The 17,807-nt window shown below is 34.7% G+C and overlaps 1 protein-coding gene across 1 annotated transcript in view; it reads left to right on the top strand.

The window, feature by feature from the left end:
* The window catches only part of LOC138917616 (regulator of DNA class I crossover intermediates 1-like), a 72,759-nt gene that overhangs the window by 41,761 nt on the left and 13,191 nt on the right, over window positions 1-17,807 (top strand). The window contains exons 8-10 of the mRNA XM_070234847.1: window positions 6,557-7,086; window positions 7,357-7,426; window positions 8,478-8,538. Coding sequence (XP_070090948.1) covers window positions 6,557-7,086; window positions 7,357-7,426; window positions 8,478-8,538 — 661 coding nt within the window. The remainder of the gene's footprint in view (window positions 1-6,556; window positions 7,087-7,356; window positions 7,427-8,477; window positions 8,539-17,807) is intronic.

Here is a 17,807-nt window from a genome sequence, read left to right as displayed (position 1 = left end):
TTCTGTCAGGTTGGTGTTGATGTCCCTTTTTGAGTTCTAGATCTGTGTCTTTTCTCCTGTTTTTCTTGGTTAGTGTAGCTGAAGATTTGCTAATTTTATTGGTCTTTTTAAAGAACTAAGTTTAGGGTTTTATCAATTTTCTCTATTTTTCTGTTTTTCATTCCATTGATCTCTGCCCTAATGTTTATGATTTCCTTTTTCTGCTTGCTTTTGGCTTAGTTTGCCTGTCTTTTTTTAGTTTCTTAAAGTGCAAGCTTAACTTACTGATTTGATATATTTCTTCTCTTCTAATACAGGCATTAAAAGGTATAAATTTCCCTCTAAGCAGTGCTTAGAGGCCAACCAATGATTAGTTGGAGGTTGTGTTTACGTACCTTCGGCTATCAAGGCTTCCTCCCTTGCACAAGACCTTACACTCAGCTAGGGATGAGTAGATACCTGTAGCTCTTTCTGGTCTCTCCTGAGTCTGCACTCAGCCTTACACGTGTATGCAACCTTCTAGACCACCAGGAGGGTCTGGGAGTTTATCAAAGCCTCTTGTACCTTTTTGTTTTCTGGATCTCTCTATGAAATTTCTGGATGGTTTTTGCTTGCTGCAAATATCTCAGCCTCAGGCAGCTGCAATTTTGGGCTTCTTTGATAGTTTGCCACCAAGACAATGATTATTTTTGACAAATTCCCTGGGCATGAGTCTCCCACCTTCCCGACCCTCTCCAGACAAGCTCAGCCTTGGTAGGCTACCAGCCATGGAGTTGGGGGTGGAGGGATGGTGGCAGCCTAAGGCTAAAATTCCACAGGCTCCCACTGGTTCTACAAAGGTTGAGTAGTTTTTCTTGAAGTACTGCTTCACAGTTTATTGGATGCCATTGGTCACTCCCCATATTTGAGATGATTTTTTTGGTGAGTGTTATCTGGTTCTGTTACTGCTCTTAGGGGACAAGATTTGCCAGGTTTCTCAGTCTCTCATTCCAGAAGTCTGGCCCCACAATTGATTAATTTTGAATGTTAAACCAACCTTGTATTCCTGAGATAAACCCTACTTGGTCACAATGTGCTAACCTTGTTATGCATTCATTGGATTTGATTTGCCAAAATTTTGTTAGGGATTTTTACATTAGTCTTCATGAGGGAGATTACTTTCTAGTAATATCTTAGTCTGGTTTTGATATCAGCCTAATGTTGGTGTCATAGAATGAGTTGAGAAGTATTCCCTCCTGTGTAATTTTCTGAAAGAGTTTGTGTAGGATTGGTACATTTCTTCCTGAAATGTCTGGTAGAGTTCATCAGTGAAGTCAGTTGGTATGAAGTTCTTTTTGTGGGAAGGTTTTTTTTTTTTACTATAATTTCCATTTTTTACTAGATAGGAGGCTAGTTGGATTATTATTTTTTTAGTGAGCTTTGGTAGTTTGTGTCATACAAAAAATGTATCCATTTTATCTATGTTGTAAAATTTATTGACAAAGTTATTCATAATATCTCCTTATTATGCGTATGAAATCTTTAACTTCTGTAGTGATGTCTTTTCTCCCAGTACTAATATGGGTAAGTTGTTTCTTCTCCCCTTTTTCCCAGTGATTATCCTGATTACAGACTTGCCAATTTTATTTATTTTCTCACAGAATCATCTTTCAGTTTCACGTATTTCTTACTTTTGTTTTTATTTCATTGAATTCTGCTCTTATCTTTATTTCCTTTTGTCTGTTTACTTTGGATTTAATTTACTCCTTTTTTCCTGATTTCTTAAGGTGAAAGCTGAGGTCATTGACTTGAGACTATTTTTCTTTTCTAATGCACGTGTTTAGTGCTGTAAATTTTCCATAACTGCTGCTTTGCTGCATCCTACAAATTTTGATATGTTTTGTTTTATTTTCATTCAGTTAAAAAACTTTCTAATTTTCCTTTTGATTTCTTCTTCACTCCATGAGATATTAAGAAATTTGTTATTTGGTTCCTAAAATTCCCAAGACTTTTCTGTTATCTTTCTAAATTAATTCCATTGTGGACAGGGAACATCCTTTGTGTGATTTGAATCCTTTCAAATTTATTGAGACTTGTATTATGGTTATGAATATAGTTTACATTTAGTGCAACAATTGATATATGATTGGATTTGTCTGTTCTCTTGCTATTTATTTTTTATTTCTCCCATATAATCTTTGTTCCCTTTCCCTCTTTTCTGCCTTTATTTGATTTTAGTCTTTTTTATGACTTAATTTATCCTTTTGTTGGCTTGTTATCTATAACTCTGTTTTGTTTTTCAGTGGTTTCTTTAGAATTTATTGTATATATTTTAATTTATCACAGACTATATTCTAGTTATGTTATACTACTTCAAGTATTGTGTAAGAACCCTGTAATGGTATGCTTCTCTTTTTCCCCTCTGGCCTTTGTGGTGTTGTATTCATACATTCACTTATATAAATGTTATAAATCCAATAATATATTATTGTTCTTTTTGCTTTAAAGAGAGTTAAAAATTAAGAAAATATGTTTTTTATACTTAAGCACAAATTTATCATTTTTGGTGGTCTTTGTTATTTTGTGTAGATCTAGATTTCCATGTGGTGATATTTTCCTTATGTTTGAAAGACTTTTGTTAACATTTCTTATAGTGTGGGGCTGCTAGTAATTAATTCTTTCAGCTTCTGTGTATTTGTAAGTTTTTATTCTTTTCTTTTTGAAAGATATCTTTTGCATTGTTTCCTACTAGAAGTTGCTGTCATTCTTATCTTAATATCTATATATCTAATATATAATTTTTCTCTGTTGCTAAGATTTTTCTATCATAGATTCTCCATGGTGGATTTTCTATCATAGATTTCTATCCATTGATTAGGATGTTCCTTTTCTTTTTATTTCTTGTCTTTGAGCTGCATTGAGCATCTTGGATCTGTGAACTTAGTTTTTATCGAATGTGGAAAATTCAGCCATTGATTTTTTGGATGTTTTTTATTCCTCTCCTCTCTTCTTTGGGGACCTTAATAACATGTAAGTTAGTCCATTTGAAGTTGTGTCACAGTTTATTGATGCTCTGTTTATTTATTTTCATCTGTTTTTCTCTCATTGTTTCATTTTATATAGATTATATTGCTTTTTCTTCAGATTCTCTAGTTGTATCTTCTTTGGTGTCTAATCTCTATGTAAATCTATTCAGTATATTTTTTATCTCTAGAAGTTTGTTTTAACTCTTCTTTATATCTTCCATGTTTCTATTCAACATCCTCAGTCTTTCGTCTATCTTTTTGGACGAAGGGAATATAGTTCTGATAACTATTTTAATGTCCTTGTCTACGAATTCTATCATTTGTGTCATTTCTTGGTCTATTTCTAATAATTGATTTTTCTCTTCATTATGGGTTGTAACTTTCTACTTTTTTGCATTCCTGATAATTTTTTTTTAGATTGTATACATTATGAATTTCATCTTTTTGGTCTGGAAATTTTTGTATTCCTATAAATTTTCCTAAGGTTTTTCTGGGATTTTAGTTGCTTGGAAATAGTATGATCTTATTAAGGCTTGCTTTAAACTTTGTTAAACAGGACCAGATACACCTTCACTCTGTGGCTAATTTTGCCCCCTGCTAAGGCAATATCCTTCTTGTATTCTTGGAGTTCCTTTGAATTAAGAGGTTTTCCACTCTAACTGGTGGAAACACAAAATTTTCTCATTTCTGTTTGAGTTCCTGGAATTGTTCACTCTTCTCATCTTGGGTGTTGCTTTTCCCAGCCTTGGGTAATTACTTCATACGCATGTGCTGATCAGTACTTAGCTGAAGATTTGAGAACTTTCTGTAGATCTCTGGAGCCCTCTCTCTTTGAAGCACTCTCCTTCATGGTACTCTGCCCTGCATACTCTGTTCTCTGCAGTCTTCCTGACCTTCCAGTGCTGTTTCCTCAACAAAGGGAATCTGTGGGCTCCAACTGGATTTCCCCTCTCTGTTCTGTGGCTTGGATACTCTCTCCAAGCAATAAGCTAGGAGCAGTCATAGAATTCACCTTACTTGTTTTCTCTCTGTCAGGGATCGTTATCCTATTCTATCCAATGGCCCAAGTCTGAAAGCCATTGTCTCATACAGTTTGTCCAGTTTTATAATTCTGTCAGTCAATTAGGCTAAATCTTGTTTCTCTAGCTTCATTTTGGCCAGATAGAAATCAGGATATTCGCATTCACCCAGCAGTCAGACTGATAGTTTTTAAGGCAAAAAGCAAGAGAATTTTACTTTTGTACTTAGCAATTTTCAATATTTCTTATTGCTCTTTTCAAAAATAAAGCTCTACATGATCTGGGCCCTTTTGTACCTTTTAAGCCTTAGGCCGTAAGTTTTCTTTCACTGATTCTATTCTAGCTTTACTCCTCTTCTTTTTGTTTCTCACATGTGCTGCAAATCTTGTATTTGTGTTTATTCCATCCCCCTGCAGTATGCATACTCCTCTCTTTATATGTCTAATCATTCTGTATCTTTAGCTTATTTATCACTTCTTTGCTAGGAACTTTCCTGACCAGCTATCTGAAAAGGACCTCCAACACAAGTTGTTCCATCGTCTGATCTTGTAGCACCTATAAAGCTGCTGTAATTATCTTTTTTATTTGTTTATTTCTTTTATCCATTGTACTTATTAATGGTTAGTTATTTATTTGTTATTATCTTCCTTCACTAGAATATAAGCTGTATTATCTCCCTACCACATGGCAGGCATACATTAAATATCTATTTAATGCACATAAAAGGCTTATTTAGATAATGAATTTATCCATATTGTAGTCCGTAAATGAATGAACTTTTATCTATAGGAAAAAGTGTTAAAGAAGTTGGATCGATTTATCTTAGTAATGATTTTATATTTTTAGCATCATTTCTCTCTGTCAATCTTTACAAGTAGCAATCCTTCCCAACATTCAGTCCCCAACTCAAATGCCACCTACTTGATTTTTCTCAAGTAAAAGCATTTCTTTTATTTACTGTCGTAAGACTGTAGAATAGCACTTATCACTTTCTAGTTTTTCTCTCCCCTTCCAGACTATTTCCTGTGAGCAATAACTGTGCATTATACATTTCTCTGTTCTCCAGATCTCTCAGTGAGTGATTCTTCTGAGTCAGAATGCTTAAAATGCTGTTTAAAAATGATTATTTACATTTGTAGTGTGCTTTCTAATTTATGAAGTGCTTTTACATTTATTTTCTCATTTAAAGTAATACAGTTTCTCTGGTGTGAATGGCGTATATTATTGCGTGCTATAGGTTATGCCTTTGATATCACAGAATAACATTATTCTGCTCAAAACACCACTAAGACCCGTATTGAGAAACAGTGTAGGATCACGGTCTATGAACATTCCTGGACAAAATCTCTCTCTCTCTTTAATGCCAAACTGAATTCTTTTCTCTCTCTGTCCCCAATACGTGGCATAGTGCCTGGAACACGGCAGGTGGACCTGCTCATTAGATGTTTAATGAATAACTTAAAAAATAAAATTGGAAATCAATCAGTTTTAGCAGTCTGTGTTTCTTTTCTAAATTTCTTTGGTACCTCCAATCTCTGGAGGAGCTCACCCCTAAGTAAATTTGTGGATAGTCAATGGCAACAAAATCCAGAGTATCTTGATTTTTTTTTTGTTAGATTGGCACCTGAGCTAACATCTGTTGCCAATCTTTATTTATTTCTGTTTTTCTTCTTACCCCCAAACCCCCCCAGTACATAGTTGTATATTCTGGCTTTAGGTCCTTCTGCTTCTGCTATATGGGACGCCATGTCAGCATGGCTTAATGAGCAGTGTGCTAGGTCCGCACCCAGGATCTGAACTGGAGAAACCCTGGGCTTCCGAAGTGGAACGTGTGAACTTAACCTGTCTGCCACAGGGCCAGCCCCAGAATATCTTGATTTTTAATTATTTCGTATAATAGCTTTGATTCTTTTATACAAGTTGGACATAACTTAGAATTATGATTTGTACATTAGAAGGGAACTTATAAATTATCTAGGCTAACCTTTTCATCTAATTCATCTTATCTCTTGGCTTTATTACATATATATGCATTTGTATCTGTATTGCTCTCCCTTGGGAACTTCAGAGTTGTTTTTATATCCTTGTTAGGTTGAGAGATATCTGTTATAGTGTTCTGATAACTCTGATTTGATGTTTAAACACTGGGGATAATTTTTCCCTGCAGTGTGTTCAAAATATCTTTCTCTGATTAAACAGAGCAGCAGTTACATGCAGTGGTTGTCTAGGGTATTCACTAGACCTTATTACAGAAGACATGATATAGGTTGGTCATATTTTGTTAATACAACAGTGAATTGAACCACATAATACTTCATTTCAACACATTTTTTTTGTGTTGAAAAACAAAACTAAGTGTAGATTATTTTCATACTCACTGAGGCACATTAGACAAATTTCCACCCAAAACAGTAATATTTATTCAAATGAAAAACTGAAAACATAGTCCAGGTAAATGTTAGTAGCTACTCAGTATGTTCTCTAAGTATTTAAGTTTCTAAATGAAAATTTTCTATGCTTTTCTTGTTAAATATGTTTTTATTTATCTCAAAGTCCAGGAAATCGGAATTTCCTTACTGAAAGACCTGATATAGTTACAGGTGAAGATTGTGGAACCATGGATGAGAGAAGACAGTCAGACTTCATTATTGAAAAACAGTCAGTACAACATATTTTGGAAGAAAATAGGAAAGAGGTTTCAAATTTTCTTGAAGATGCGAACCAGCCAACACCCAGCCTTCTGTCAGAGAATTGTGACTCTTTTATTAGTGAAAATGTGATCAACTTATTAAACATAGATCAGTGGAGTATAAAGAAAACCTTTGACAAGTGTGGTTTTGACAGTATGGGAGATATTTGTGCAGTCACTAGTTCTGATAAAAACCATTCCACTGAGAGATGCATTAGAAGTATTTTTACAAATCCAGAGTTGACTTTTAGTAATTCTACTTTTAATAAAACAAGTTACCCAGAAAAGTGTCAGCCAAACAAGAACTATCAGAAAGAGTATAACGATCATGAAAGAAATAATCTTAGTACATCTTTTGAGAAGGATAGTTTCCCAGCCAGCTCTGAAAAAAAAGGTTGGTGTTATACATGAGAAGGGTAATAATCTATTGGTCTTTTTGTTTTTAGTACATATTTATATATAATATAGATGTGTGTGTGTGTGTGTGTGTGTGTGTGTGTATTTGGAGGAGTATAAAATTGAAAATAGAGTGACATTCTATTATGTGACATTGTGTGGACCAGTGATTTCGTTCCATATGAGTCATGCTAATAAGCTTCCAATTTAAAAAAAAGAACTAGTCTGTGCTAGAGTTTTAGTTCAATGCATACTTTTATTTTTAAAGGAAAATTTGAAAGTGATTACCAAGAGAAGGCACCACAGAAGACAATCCAGATATATCCAGTGAACCGTTTGTAAGTTTTCAGGTAAATCTGGGGAATGCAATTCAGCATCTAGTATAATGCGTATTGAAGGGTTGAATTGATGCAATGTGAGGTAGGGGTGTTGCTGTCTCAGAGTGGGCATACTGGCCTCTACAAAGGCTTGCCAGTTGTCAGAATCTTAGTAATATCACCCTAGTTGAGAGTATGGCGCTCGTATTTGCCAGCACAAAGCCGTCAACTTATCTGAATCTTAGTGTTAATTAGATTTGAGAAAACTGACTTATGTGTTCAAGAAACTTACACACTCACCAGAATGTCAATTTATTAATTTACAGTAAGAAATAGAAGGGTTACTTATATAGGAATGTTTACTGGCATGATGAGCATGTTTTCTAATTTTTGGCAGCTCTCCATGGGAAGGTGGCTTGGTTAGTATAGAATCAGAACAAGGGAGTAATAGAATTCAGATGCTAATGGCATAAGCAAACATATCAAGAGTTTATGGGACTGCAGTTATACTTAATTAAAGAAAACTTGTAGTTTCAGAATAGTCCTAACTTTCTTGGTAATCATTGTGGTTTAGTCAAATCTTGGTAATTAACAATCATGAATTAGAATAGGTTTTTATTTTAGAAGTACTTTCTTATGGAAATATTTAAAATATCTATTTGTAAAAAGAATACCTATATGCCATTTTTATGGGATTGGCACAACGAATAAAACATTCACAACTTATTTAATAAAATAAAAAAATTAGGTTCTTTGCTGTCAAACTTCCAGGTATTCAGAAACTTATGAATAAAAACTAGCATGTTAGACCTTGAATTTTAAAATGTACTTTATGAAAGTGATTTTAGAACATGGTTCTCAAAGCTGGGTGCAGAACTGAATCACTCAAGGGGGTGATTTTAAAATACAAAATACCAAGTTTGACCCACACCCTTAGGATGGAGCTTATTTATTTTTTAAAAAGCTTCCCTTATAATTCTGATCTGCAGCCAACTTTGGGAACCATAATTTAGAACAATAATTTTCAGAGAGAATAAATCAAACTTTAATACTGTCTTATTTGTGACCCTAGGGGTAATATCCCTTTGAAAGAATTGCCTTCTAAGCAGTCGTGGAACTTTGGACTTGGTGAGGTAAAGTACATTTTACATTATCTTTCCAATTAAGTCAGTTGATAATTCATGTCATATTTTAGTATTTGCAGTGCACTTTCATTTAAGGTTAGCTTTTATTGAAAAATTTCTTTTTAGGCTACTTTTCTTACTCTGGAGAAATTATAGTTTAGGTCTAGAAATAAAATTATTGCCTTTTCAGAAACTATAATGTGTTTATTTGAGAAAAACCAATCTAGATGCATTTATTTCTTTATTTCTTTAAATTTTTATTTTTTTCAGATGTACATCGTATTTCGAATTCTGTGTACATTACATCATGTTCCCCACCCGAACACTAATTATAGTGCATCCCCTCACATGTGAGCCTAATCACTCCTTTTGCCCTCCTGCCTCCCCCAGTGGTAACAACCAGTCCAATCTCCAATGCTATGTGTTTTTTTTTCTTTTTGTCGTTTTTAATCTTCTACTTATGAGTGAGATCATATGGTATTTGACTTTCTCCCTCTGACTTATTTCACTCAGCATAATACCCTCAAGGTCCATCCATGTTGTCACAAATGGCCGGATTTCGTCATTTCTTATGGCTGAGTAGTAGTCCATCGTGTATAAATACCACATCTTCTTTATCCATTCGTCCCTTGATGGGCACCTAGGTGGCTTCCAAGTCTTGGCTATTGTGTATAATGCCGCAATGAACATAGGGGTGCAAGGATCTTTATCCCTTTGTGTTTTCAAGTTCTTTGGATAAATACCTAGCAGTGGAATAGCTGGATCGTATGGTAGATCTATCCTTAATTTTCTGAGGATACTCCATCCTGCTTTCCATAGTGGCTGCACCAGCTTGCACTGCCACCAGCAGTGAACAAGGGTTCCCTTCTCTCCACACTCTTTCCAACATTTGTTGTTTCCTGTGTTCTTATTTATAGCCATTCTGACCGGAGTGAGGTGATACCTCATTGTAGTTTTGATTTGCATTTCCCTGATAGCTAATGATGTTGAGCATCTTTTCATATGCCTGTTGGCCATCTGGATATCTTTGGAGAAATCTCTGTTCAGATCTTTTGCCCATTTTCTAATTGGATTGTTGGTTTTTTTGTTGTTGATCTATATAAGTTCTTTGTATATTTTGGATATTAACCCCTTATTTGATATATGGTTTGCAAATAGCTTCTCCCAATTGTTAGGTGCTCTTTTCATTTTGTTGATGGTTTCCTTTGCTGTGCAGAAGCTTTTTAGTTTGATGTACTCCCATTTGTTCATTTTTTCTTTTGTTTCCCTTGCCCGGTCAGACATGGGACTTGAAAATATGCTGCTCAGACCAATGTCATAGAGCATACTGCCTATGTTTTCTTCTAGAAGTCTCATGGTTTCGGGTCTTACATTCAAGTCTTTAATCCATTTTGAGTTGATTTTTGTGCATGGTGTAAGGGAATGGTGTACTTTCATTCTTTTGCATGTGGCTGTCCAGTTTTCCCAACACCATTTATTGAAGAGACTCTCCTTTCTCCATCGTATGCTCTTGGCTCCCTTGTCGAATATTAGCTGTCCATAAACGTGTGGGTTTACTTCTGGGCTCTCAATTTTGTTCCATTGATTTGTGTGTCTGTTTTTGTGCCAGTACCATGCTGTTTTGGTTACTATGGCTTTGTAGTACAATTTGAAATCGGGGAGTGTGATACCTCCAGCTTTGTTCTTTTTTCTCAGGAATCCTTTGGCTATTCGGGGTCTTTTGTTGTTCCATATAACTTGTAGGATTCTTTGTTCTATTTTTGTAAAAAATGTTGTTGGAACTTTGATAGGGATTGTGTTGAATCTATAGATTGCTTTAGGAAGTATGGACATTTTAACGATGTTAATTCTTCCAATCCAAGAGCACGGAATATCTTTCCATTTCTTTGTGTCTTCTTCGATTTCTTTCAACAATGTTTTATAGTTTTCGGTGTGGAGATCTTTCACCTCTTTGGTTAAGTTTATTCATAGGTATTTTATTCTTTTTGTTGCAATTGTAAATGGGATTGTATTCTTAATTTCTCTTTTTGCTACTTCGTTGTTAGTGTATAGAAACGCAACTGAGTTTTGTACATTGATTTTGTATCCTGCAACTTGACTATATTCCTTTATTATTTCTGAAAGTTTTTTAGTGGACTCTTTAGGGGTTTCTAGATATAAAATCATGTCGTCTGCAAAGAGTGACAGTTTCACTTCTTCTTTTCCAATGTGGATCCCTTGTATTTCTTTTTCTTGCCTGATTGCTCTGGCTAGGACTTCCAATACTATGTTAAATAAGAGTGGTGACAGCGGGCATCCTTGTCTGGTTCCTGTTCTTAGAGGGATAGCTTTCAGTTTTTCTCCATTGAAAATGATATTTGCTGTGGGTTTGTCATATATGGCCTTTATTATGTTGAGGTATTCTATACGCATTTTATTTAGAGTTTTTATCATAAATGGATGCTGTATCTTGTCAAATGCTTTCTCTGCATCTGTTGAGATGATCATGTGATTTTTATTCTTCATTTTGTTAATGTGGTGTATCACGTTGTTAGATTTGCAGATGTTAAACCATCCCTGCATCCCCAGAATGAAACCCACTTAATCATATGTATGATCTTTTTAATGTATCGTTGTATTCGATTTGCTAGTATTTTGTTGAGGATTTTTGTGTCGATGGTCATCAGTGATATTGGCCTGTAATTTTCTTTTTTTGTGTTGTCCTTGTCTGGTTTTGGTATCAGGATAATGTTTGCTTCGTAGAAGGAGTTAGGAAGCCTCTCCTCCTCTTCAATTTTTTGGAAGAGTTTGAGAAGGATAGGTATTAACTCTTCTTTGAGTGTTTGGTAGAATTCACCCGGGAAGCCATCTGGTCCTGGACTTTTATTTTTTTGGGAGGTTTTTGATTGCTGTTTCGATCTCCTTACTGGTGATCGGTCTATTCAAATTTTCTACATCTTCTTGGTCCAGTTTTGGAAGGTTGTATGTTTCTAAGAATTTATCCATTTCTTCTAGATTATCCAATTTGTTGGCGTATAGCTTTTCATAGTATTCTCTTATTATCTTTTGTATTTCTGAGGTGTCCGTTGTAATCTCTGCTCTTTCATTTCTGATTTTATTTATTTGAGCCTTCTCTCTTTTTTTCTTGGTGAGTCTAGCTAAGGGTTTGTCAATTTTGTTTATCTTTTCGAAGAACCAGCTCTTGGTTTCATTAATTTTTTCTATTGTTTTCTTTAGTCTCTATTTCATTTATTTCTGCTCTGATTTTTATTATTTCCTTCCTTCTGATTTTGGGCTTTGTTTGTTGTTCTTTTTCCAGTACCTTTAGGTATGCTTTTAGATTGTCTATTTGGGATTTTTCTTCTTTGTTGAGGTAGGCCGGAATTGCTATAAACTTCCCTTGTAGAACCGCTTTTGCTGTATCCCACAGATTTTGGCGTGTCATGTTTTCATTTTCATTTGTCGCCAGGAATTTTTTGATATCTTCTTTGATTTCTTCATTGACCCAATCATTGTTCAGTAGCGTTTTGTTCAATCTCCACATTTTTGTGGCTTTTCTGGTTTTCTTTCTGTAGTTGATTTCCAGTTTCATACCTTTGTGGTCAGAAAAGATGCACGGTATTATTTCGATCTTCTTAAATTTATTGAGACTTGTTTTGTGGCCTAATATGTGATCAATCCTGGAGAATGTTCCATGGGCATTTGAAAAGAATGTGTATTCTGTGGTTTTTGAATGGAATGTTCTGTATATATCTACTAAGTCCATCTGGTCTAATGTGTCCTTTAAGGCGAGTGTTTCCTTATTGATCTTCTGTTTGGATGATCTATCCATTGGTGTAAGTGGAGTGTTAAAGTCCCCTACTATTATTGTGTTACTGTCTATTTCTCCTCTTATGTCTGTCAATAATTGCTTTATGTATTTAGGTGCTCCTATGTTGGGTGCGTAGATATTTACAAGTGTTATATTTTCTTGTTGGATTGTTCCCTTTATCTTTATGTAGTGCCCGTCTTTGTCTCTTATTACAGTTTTTGATTTAAAGTCTATTTTGTCTGATATAAGTATTGCTACCCCTGCTTTCTTTTCTTTGCCATTTGCATGGAATATCTTTTTCCATCCTTTCACTTTCAGTTTGTGAGTGTCTGTAGGTCTGAAGTGTGTCTCTTGTATGCAGCATATACATGGATCTTGTTTTTTTATCCAGTTGGCCACCCTATGGCATTTGATTAGAGCATTTAGTCCATTGACATTTAAAGTAGTTATTGATAAATATGTATTTATTGCCATTTTGTCACTTTCTCTTTTTTTGGGTGTTTTAGTAGTTCTTCTCAGTTCCTTTCTTTTTCTCTTGCTCTCTTCCCTTGTGGTTTGATGGTTATCTTTAGTAATATGTTTGATTTCTTTTGTCTTACTTTTTGTCCTGCTTGTTATAGGTTTCTGGTTTGTGGTTACCATGAGGATCCTATTTAATATACTGTGCATGTAACAGTCTATATTGAGTAGATAGACTCTTTAGCTTGACCTCTTTCTAAAAGCTCTACTTTTTCACTCCCCTCCTCCCACATTATGTTTTGCACATCATATATATTCTTGTGTTTAGTGTGTGTCTATCTATTACCCTCTTATCATTGAAATAGGTGATTTTAGTACATTTGTCTTTTAACCTTCATATTATCTTCACAGGTAGTTGATCTGCTGCCTTTACTGTCCTTTTACCTTACTAGTGATTTTATTGCCTGTCTTTTGCTGTTGTTGTTTTGGGTTTTTTTGATAATTTTTTTTTTATATCTCTATTTGTGGTTATTGCTTTCCCGCTTAAATAAGTCCCTTCAGCATTTCTTGCAGAACTGGTTTCTTGGTGATAAACTCCTTTAATTTTTGCTTGTCTGGGAAGCTGTTTATCTCTCCTTCCATTCTGAATGACAACCTTGATGGATAGAGTATTCTTGGTTGTAGGTTTTTTCCTTTTAGCCTTTAAATATGTCGTGCTATTCTCTTCTTGCCTGTAGGGTCTCGACTGAGAAGTCCACTGATAGTCTGATGGGCTTCCTTTTATATGTCACTTGCGGCCTTTCTCTTGCTGCTGTTAGGATTCTCTCTTTGTCTTTAATTTTAGACATTTTGAATATAATATGTCTTGGTGTGGGCCTCTTTGGGCTTCTCTTGTTTGGAGCTCTCTGTGCTTCCTGAAGTTGGATGTCTGTTTCCTTCTTCAGGTTAGGAAAATTTTCCTCTATTATTTCTACAAATAAACTTTCTGTCCCTTTGTCTCTCTCTTCTCCTTCTGGGACCCCTATAATCCGAATGTTAGCATGCTTGATATTGTCCCAGAGTTCCCTTACTCTCTTCTCATTCTGTCTAATTCTTTTTTCTCTTTTCTGTTCTGCTTGGGTGATTTCCTCTAGTCTTTCATCTAGTTCGCTGATCTGTTCTTCTCCTTCCTCTACTCTGTTATTGAGTCCCTTGAGTGAATTTCTCATTTTGAGTATTGTATTCTTCATTTCTGATTGTTTTTTTTTTTATATCTTCCAGTTCTTTGCTGATGTGCTCACTGTGTTCATCCATTCTTCTCCGCATATCTGTGAGCATCCTCATGATATTTTGTTTGAATTCTTTGTTGAGTAGGTCACTAGTTTCTGTTTCACTTAGTTCTAATCTACAAGAGCCGGATCCTGTAAGCTCTTCACAGCAAAAGAGACTCAAGTTCAGAAAGATTAAATAACTTGTTCACAGTTACACATTTGAGCCAGGATTCAAACTTTTGTCTTATCTGACTGTATATTTTCAACTATATTAATTGTTTTGTCTTTTTGTCTTCAGTATGTACATTGAGTACATATCATGAATTCATTTAATAGAATTTATTGTCGTTCTCCTGTATGCTAGACACTGAAGATTCAGTGGTGAAGAAACAGTTTTTGTTCTTATGAAGCTTATATTGTGTTATGCACTAGACTCTGCAAGGTACAGAGATGAAGGGACATGGGACCTGTTTTAAGGAAGCTATGGTCTAGTAGCTAGACAGAAACAGAAAAAAATATAATACATTTAGATAAATTGCTCCAATTGGGGTTTGTACAAAGGTCAGTGGGAGACAAGTAAAAAAAAATTCTAAGTTTCATGGCTAGTCAGGAGGAAGATGTAATAGAGGAGAAAACTTTTGATCTGGATATCAATTAATAAGTTTACCAAATGGACAAACTGCCTTCATACTATGAAGAAGAAGCAACATAGATAGAAACTAACAAGTGAGAGAGTATAGCTTATTTTAGAAGCTGCAAAGTAACTTCATTCCAGTTGTTATTGCTGCTACTATAGTGTAAATTACAAGTGATGGTGGAATGGCAAAAGAGAATTCTAGACAATATAAAGGGCTAGATCATAAAAGACTTTACATGACATATACCAGTTTTATTTTCTGTCACCAAACAGAGCCACTGAAAAAATTTTAGTAGAGGAGTTTGTTGGCATCTGAGTATTAAAAAGTTGACTCTAGCAACAATGAGAGATTTGAGAAGTGGCATGACTCAAGGCAGGGCAAAAAATAATGAGGGCTTGAAGTTGAGCAGTGTAAGTAAGGATGGAAATGAGGGAAGAGCTATCACAAAGATTTAGAAGATCTTGATTTGATAGTTGTTGTTGATTAGTTACGGGAGAAGGAAAACATTGAAGGAGACCTGGATTTATTATTTGGGTAAATGGGTAGTTGATGGGATAGTGCCATTCACCTAGATTGAAGCGTTAATGTTTTATTGAGGATTTTTGTATGTATGTTCATCAGGGATATTGTCCTGTGATTTTCTTTTCTTGTGGTGTCCTTGACTAGTTTGGATATCGGGGTAATGCTGGCCTCATAAAAGGAGTTTGGAAGAGTTGTCTCCTCTTCTCTTTTTTGAAATAGTTTGAGAAGGATAGGTATTAATTCTTCTTTGAATGTTTGGCAGCATTCACCAGTGGAAGCCATTGGTCCTAGACTTTTGACATTGGGAAGTTTTTGATTACTGGTTTGATATCTTTACTAGTAATAAGTCTATTCATATTTTCTATTGCTTCATGAATTAGTCTTGGTAGGTCGTATGTTTCTAGAAATTTATCTTTTTCTTCTAGATTGTCCAGTTTGTTGTTGTATAATTAATCATAATGGTGTCTTATGATGCTTTTTATTTCTGTGATATCAGTTGTAACGGCTTTCCTTTCATTTCTGATTTTATTTATTTGAGTCCTCTCTCTTTTTTCTTGTTAAGTCTAGCTAATGGTTTGTCAATTTTATCTTTTCAAAAAACCAGCTCTTAGTTTCATTGATCTTTTCTAGTGTCTTTTAGTGTCTATTTCATTTATTTTCACTCTGATCTTTGTTATTTCCGTCTTTTACTAACTAGGTTCAGTTTGTTCATTTTCTTGTTCCTTGAGGTGTAAAGCTGTGTTGTTTATTTGAGATCTTTCTTGTTTCTTAATGTGGGCATTTATCACCAGGAACTTCCATCTTAGAACTGCTCTTGTTGCATCCCATAAGTTTTGGTATGTTGTATTTCCATTTTCATTTGTCTCAAGATATTTTTTAATTTCTTTTTTGATTCTTCTTTGACCCATTAGTTGTTCAGGAGCATATTATTATCCACATATTTGTGAATTTTCCAGTTTTCTTCTTGTAATTGATTTTGAGTTTCACGTCATTGCAGTTAGAAAACGTGTTTAATGTGATTTCAGTCTTCTTAAATTTATTAAGATTTGTTTTGTGGCCTAACATATGGTCTATCCTGGAGAATGTTCCTTGTGTGCTTGAGAAGAATGTGTATTCTGTTGCTTGTGGATGGAATGTTCTGTGTATGTATGTTTGGTCTATCTGGTCTAAAGTGCCATGTAAGGCCAATATGTTTTTATTGATTTTCTGACTGGATGATCTATCCTTTGATGAAAGTGGGGTATTAAAGTCCCCTACTGTTGTATTGTTGTATATTTTCTCTCTTTAGGTCTGTTAATATTTGTTTTATTTATTTTGGTGTTCCTGTGTTGAGTGCATAAATATTTACAAATGTCATCTCCTTTTGTTGGATTCACCCCTTTTTTATTATGCAGTCATGCATTGCTTAATGATGGGATACATTCTGAGAAATACGTCAGTAGGCGATTTCATCATTGTGAGAACCTCATAGAGCATACTAAAGGGGAACAAAATTTGCCATCCCAAAATGTGTCTCTTTAACGTGAGGATTGTTTTAGGCTATTTCTGAGAAAAAAAGACTTAGAAAGTTTGTCTTGTAACCTACCCCTTAACTGCCTAAAAGAATTCAGATTAAAAAAAGCTGTCTGAGGAAGCAAGCTATCACCTTAGCATAACATGAATTAGGTGATAGACAGGAAGGCACCTAGAAAAGCCTGATTTTTGGACTCCCTTCTGTGTTTTTCTGTTTCTGTGGCCAAACGCATGTTTTCTAAGCATTTGCTCCTTTTCACTTACCTGTGAATTGCCTTCTTTCCCTTTCAAGTCCCTGACTCTCTTCATCTCCAACATCTTATTTTGTCTTTACCTGAAGATGATATTTAAGGTGAAGGCTTTGGCTAGTTACTTGGTTTTATTGTGTTTCTCACATGTGTACATGTTATTAAACTTTTGTTTTTCTCCTGTTAATTTGTCTCGTGTCAATTTAATTTTTAGATCAGCCAGAAAAACCTAGAAGAGTAGAGGAAAATTTTTTCCTCTCTTACAGTACTTACACAAACCTCAGTGGTATAGCCTGCTACACACCTAGACTATATGTTACTTTTCTTAAAGGATCACTGTTGTATACACAGTCTGTTGTTGAATGAAACGTTTTTATGTGGTGCATGACTATATAATGACCTTCTTTGTCTCTTATTACTCTCTTTGTCTCCAAGTCTCTTTGTATTAAAGTCTATTTTGTGTGATATATGTATAGCTATGCCAGGTTTTTTTTTGGTTTTCATTTTCATGGAACATCTTTTTCTGTCCCTTTACTTTCAGACTGTGTGTGTCCTTACCTCTGAAGTGAGTTTCTTATAGGCAGCATATAGATGGATCTTGTTTTTTCAGTCTGTTTAGCCACTCCATATTTTTTGAGTGGAGAATTTAGTCCATTTACATTTAAAGTAATTATTAATAGGTGTGGACTTATTGCCATTTTGTTCATTTTTTTCTGACTGTTTTGTAATTCCTTTGTTTTTTCTTTTTTTCTTTCTTTGTGATTTGATGATTTTCTGTAATGGTGTGCTTAGGATTCCTTTTTCTTTATCTTTTGTGTATCTACTGTAGGTTTTTGCTTTGTGTTACCATGAGGCTTAT

The sequence above is a fragment of the Equus caballus genome, chromosome 15, assembly GCF_041296265.1.
Source record: "Equus caballus isolate H_3958 breed thoroughbred chromosome 15, TB-T2T, whole genome shotgun sequence".
NCBI classification, from domain to species: domain Eukaryota; kingdom Metazoa; phylum Chordata; class Mammalia; order Perissodactyla; family Equidae; genus Equus; species Equus caballus.
This window is presented reverse-complemented; position numbering and strand designations above follow the sequence as displayed.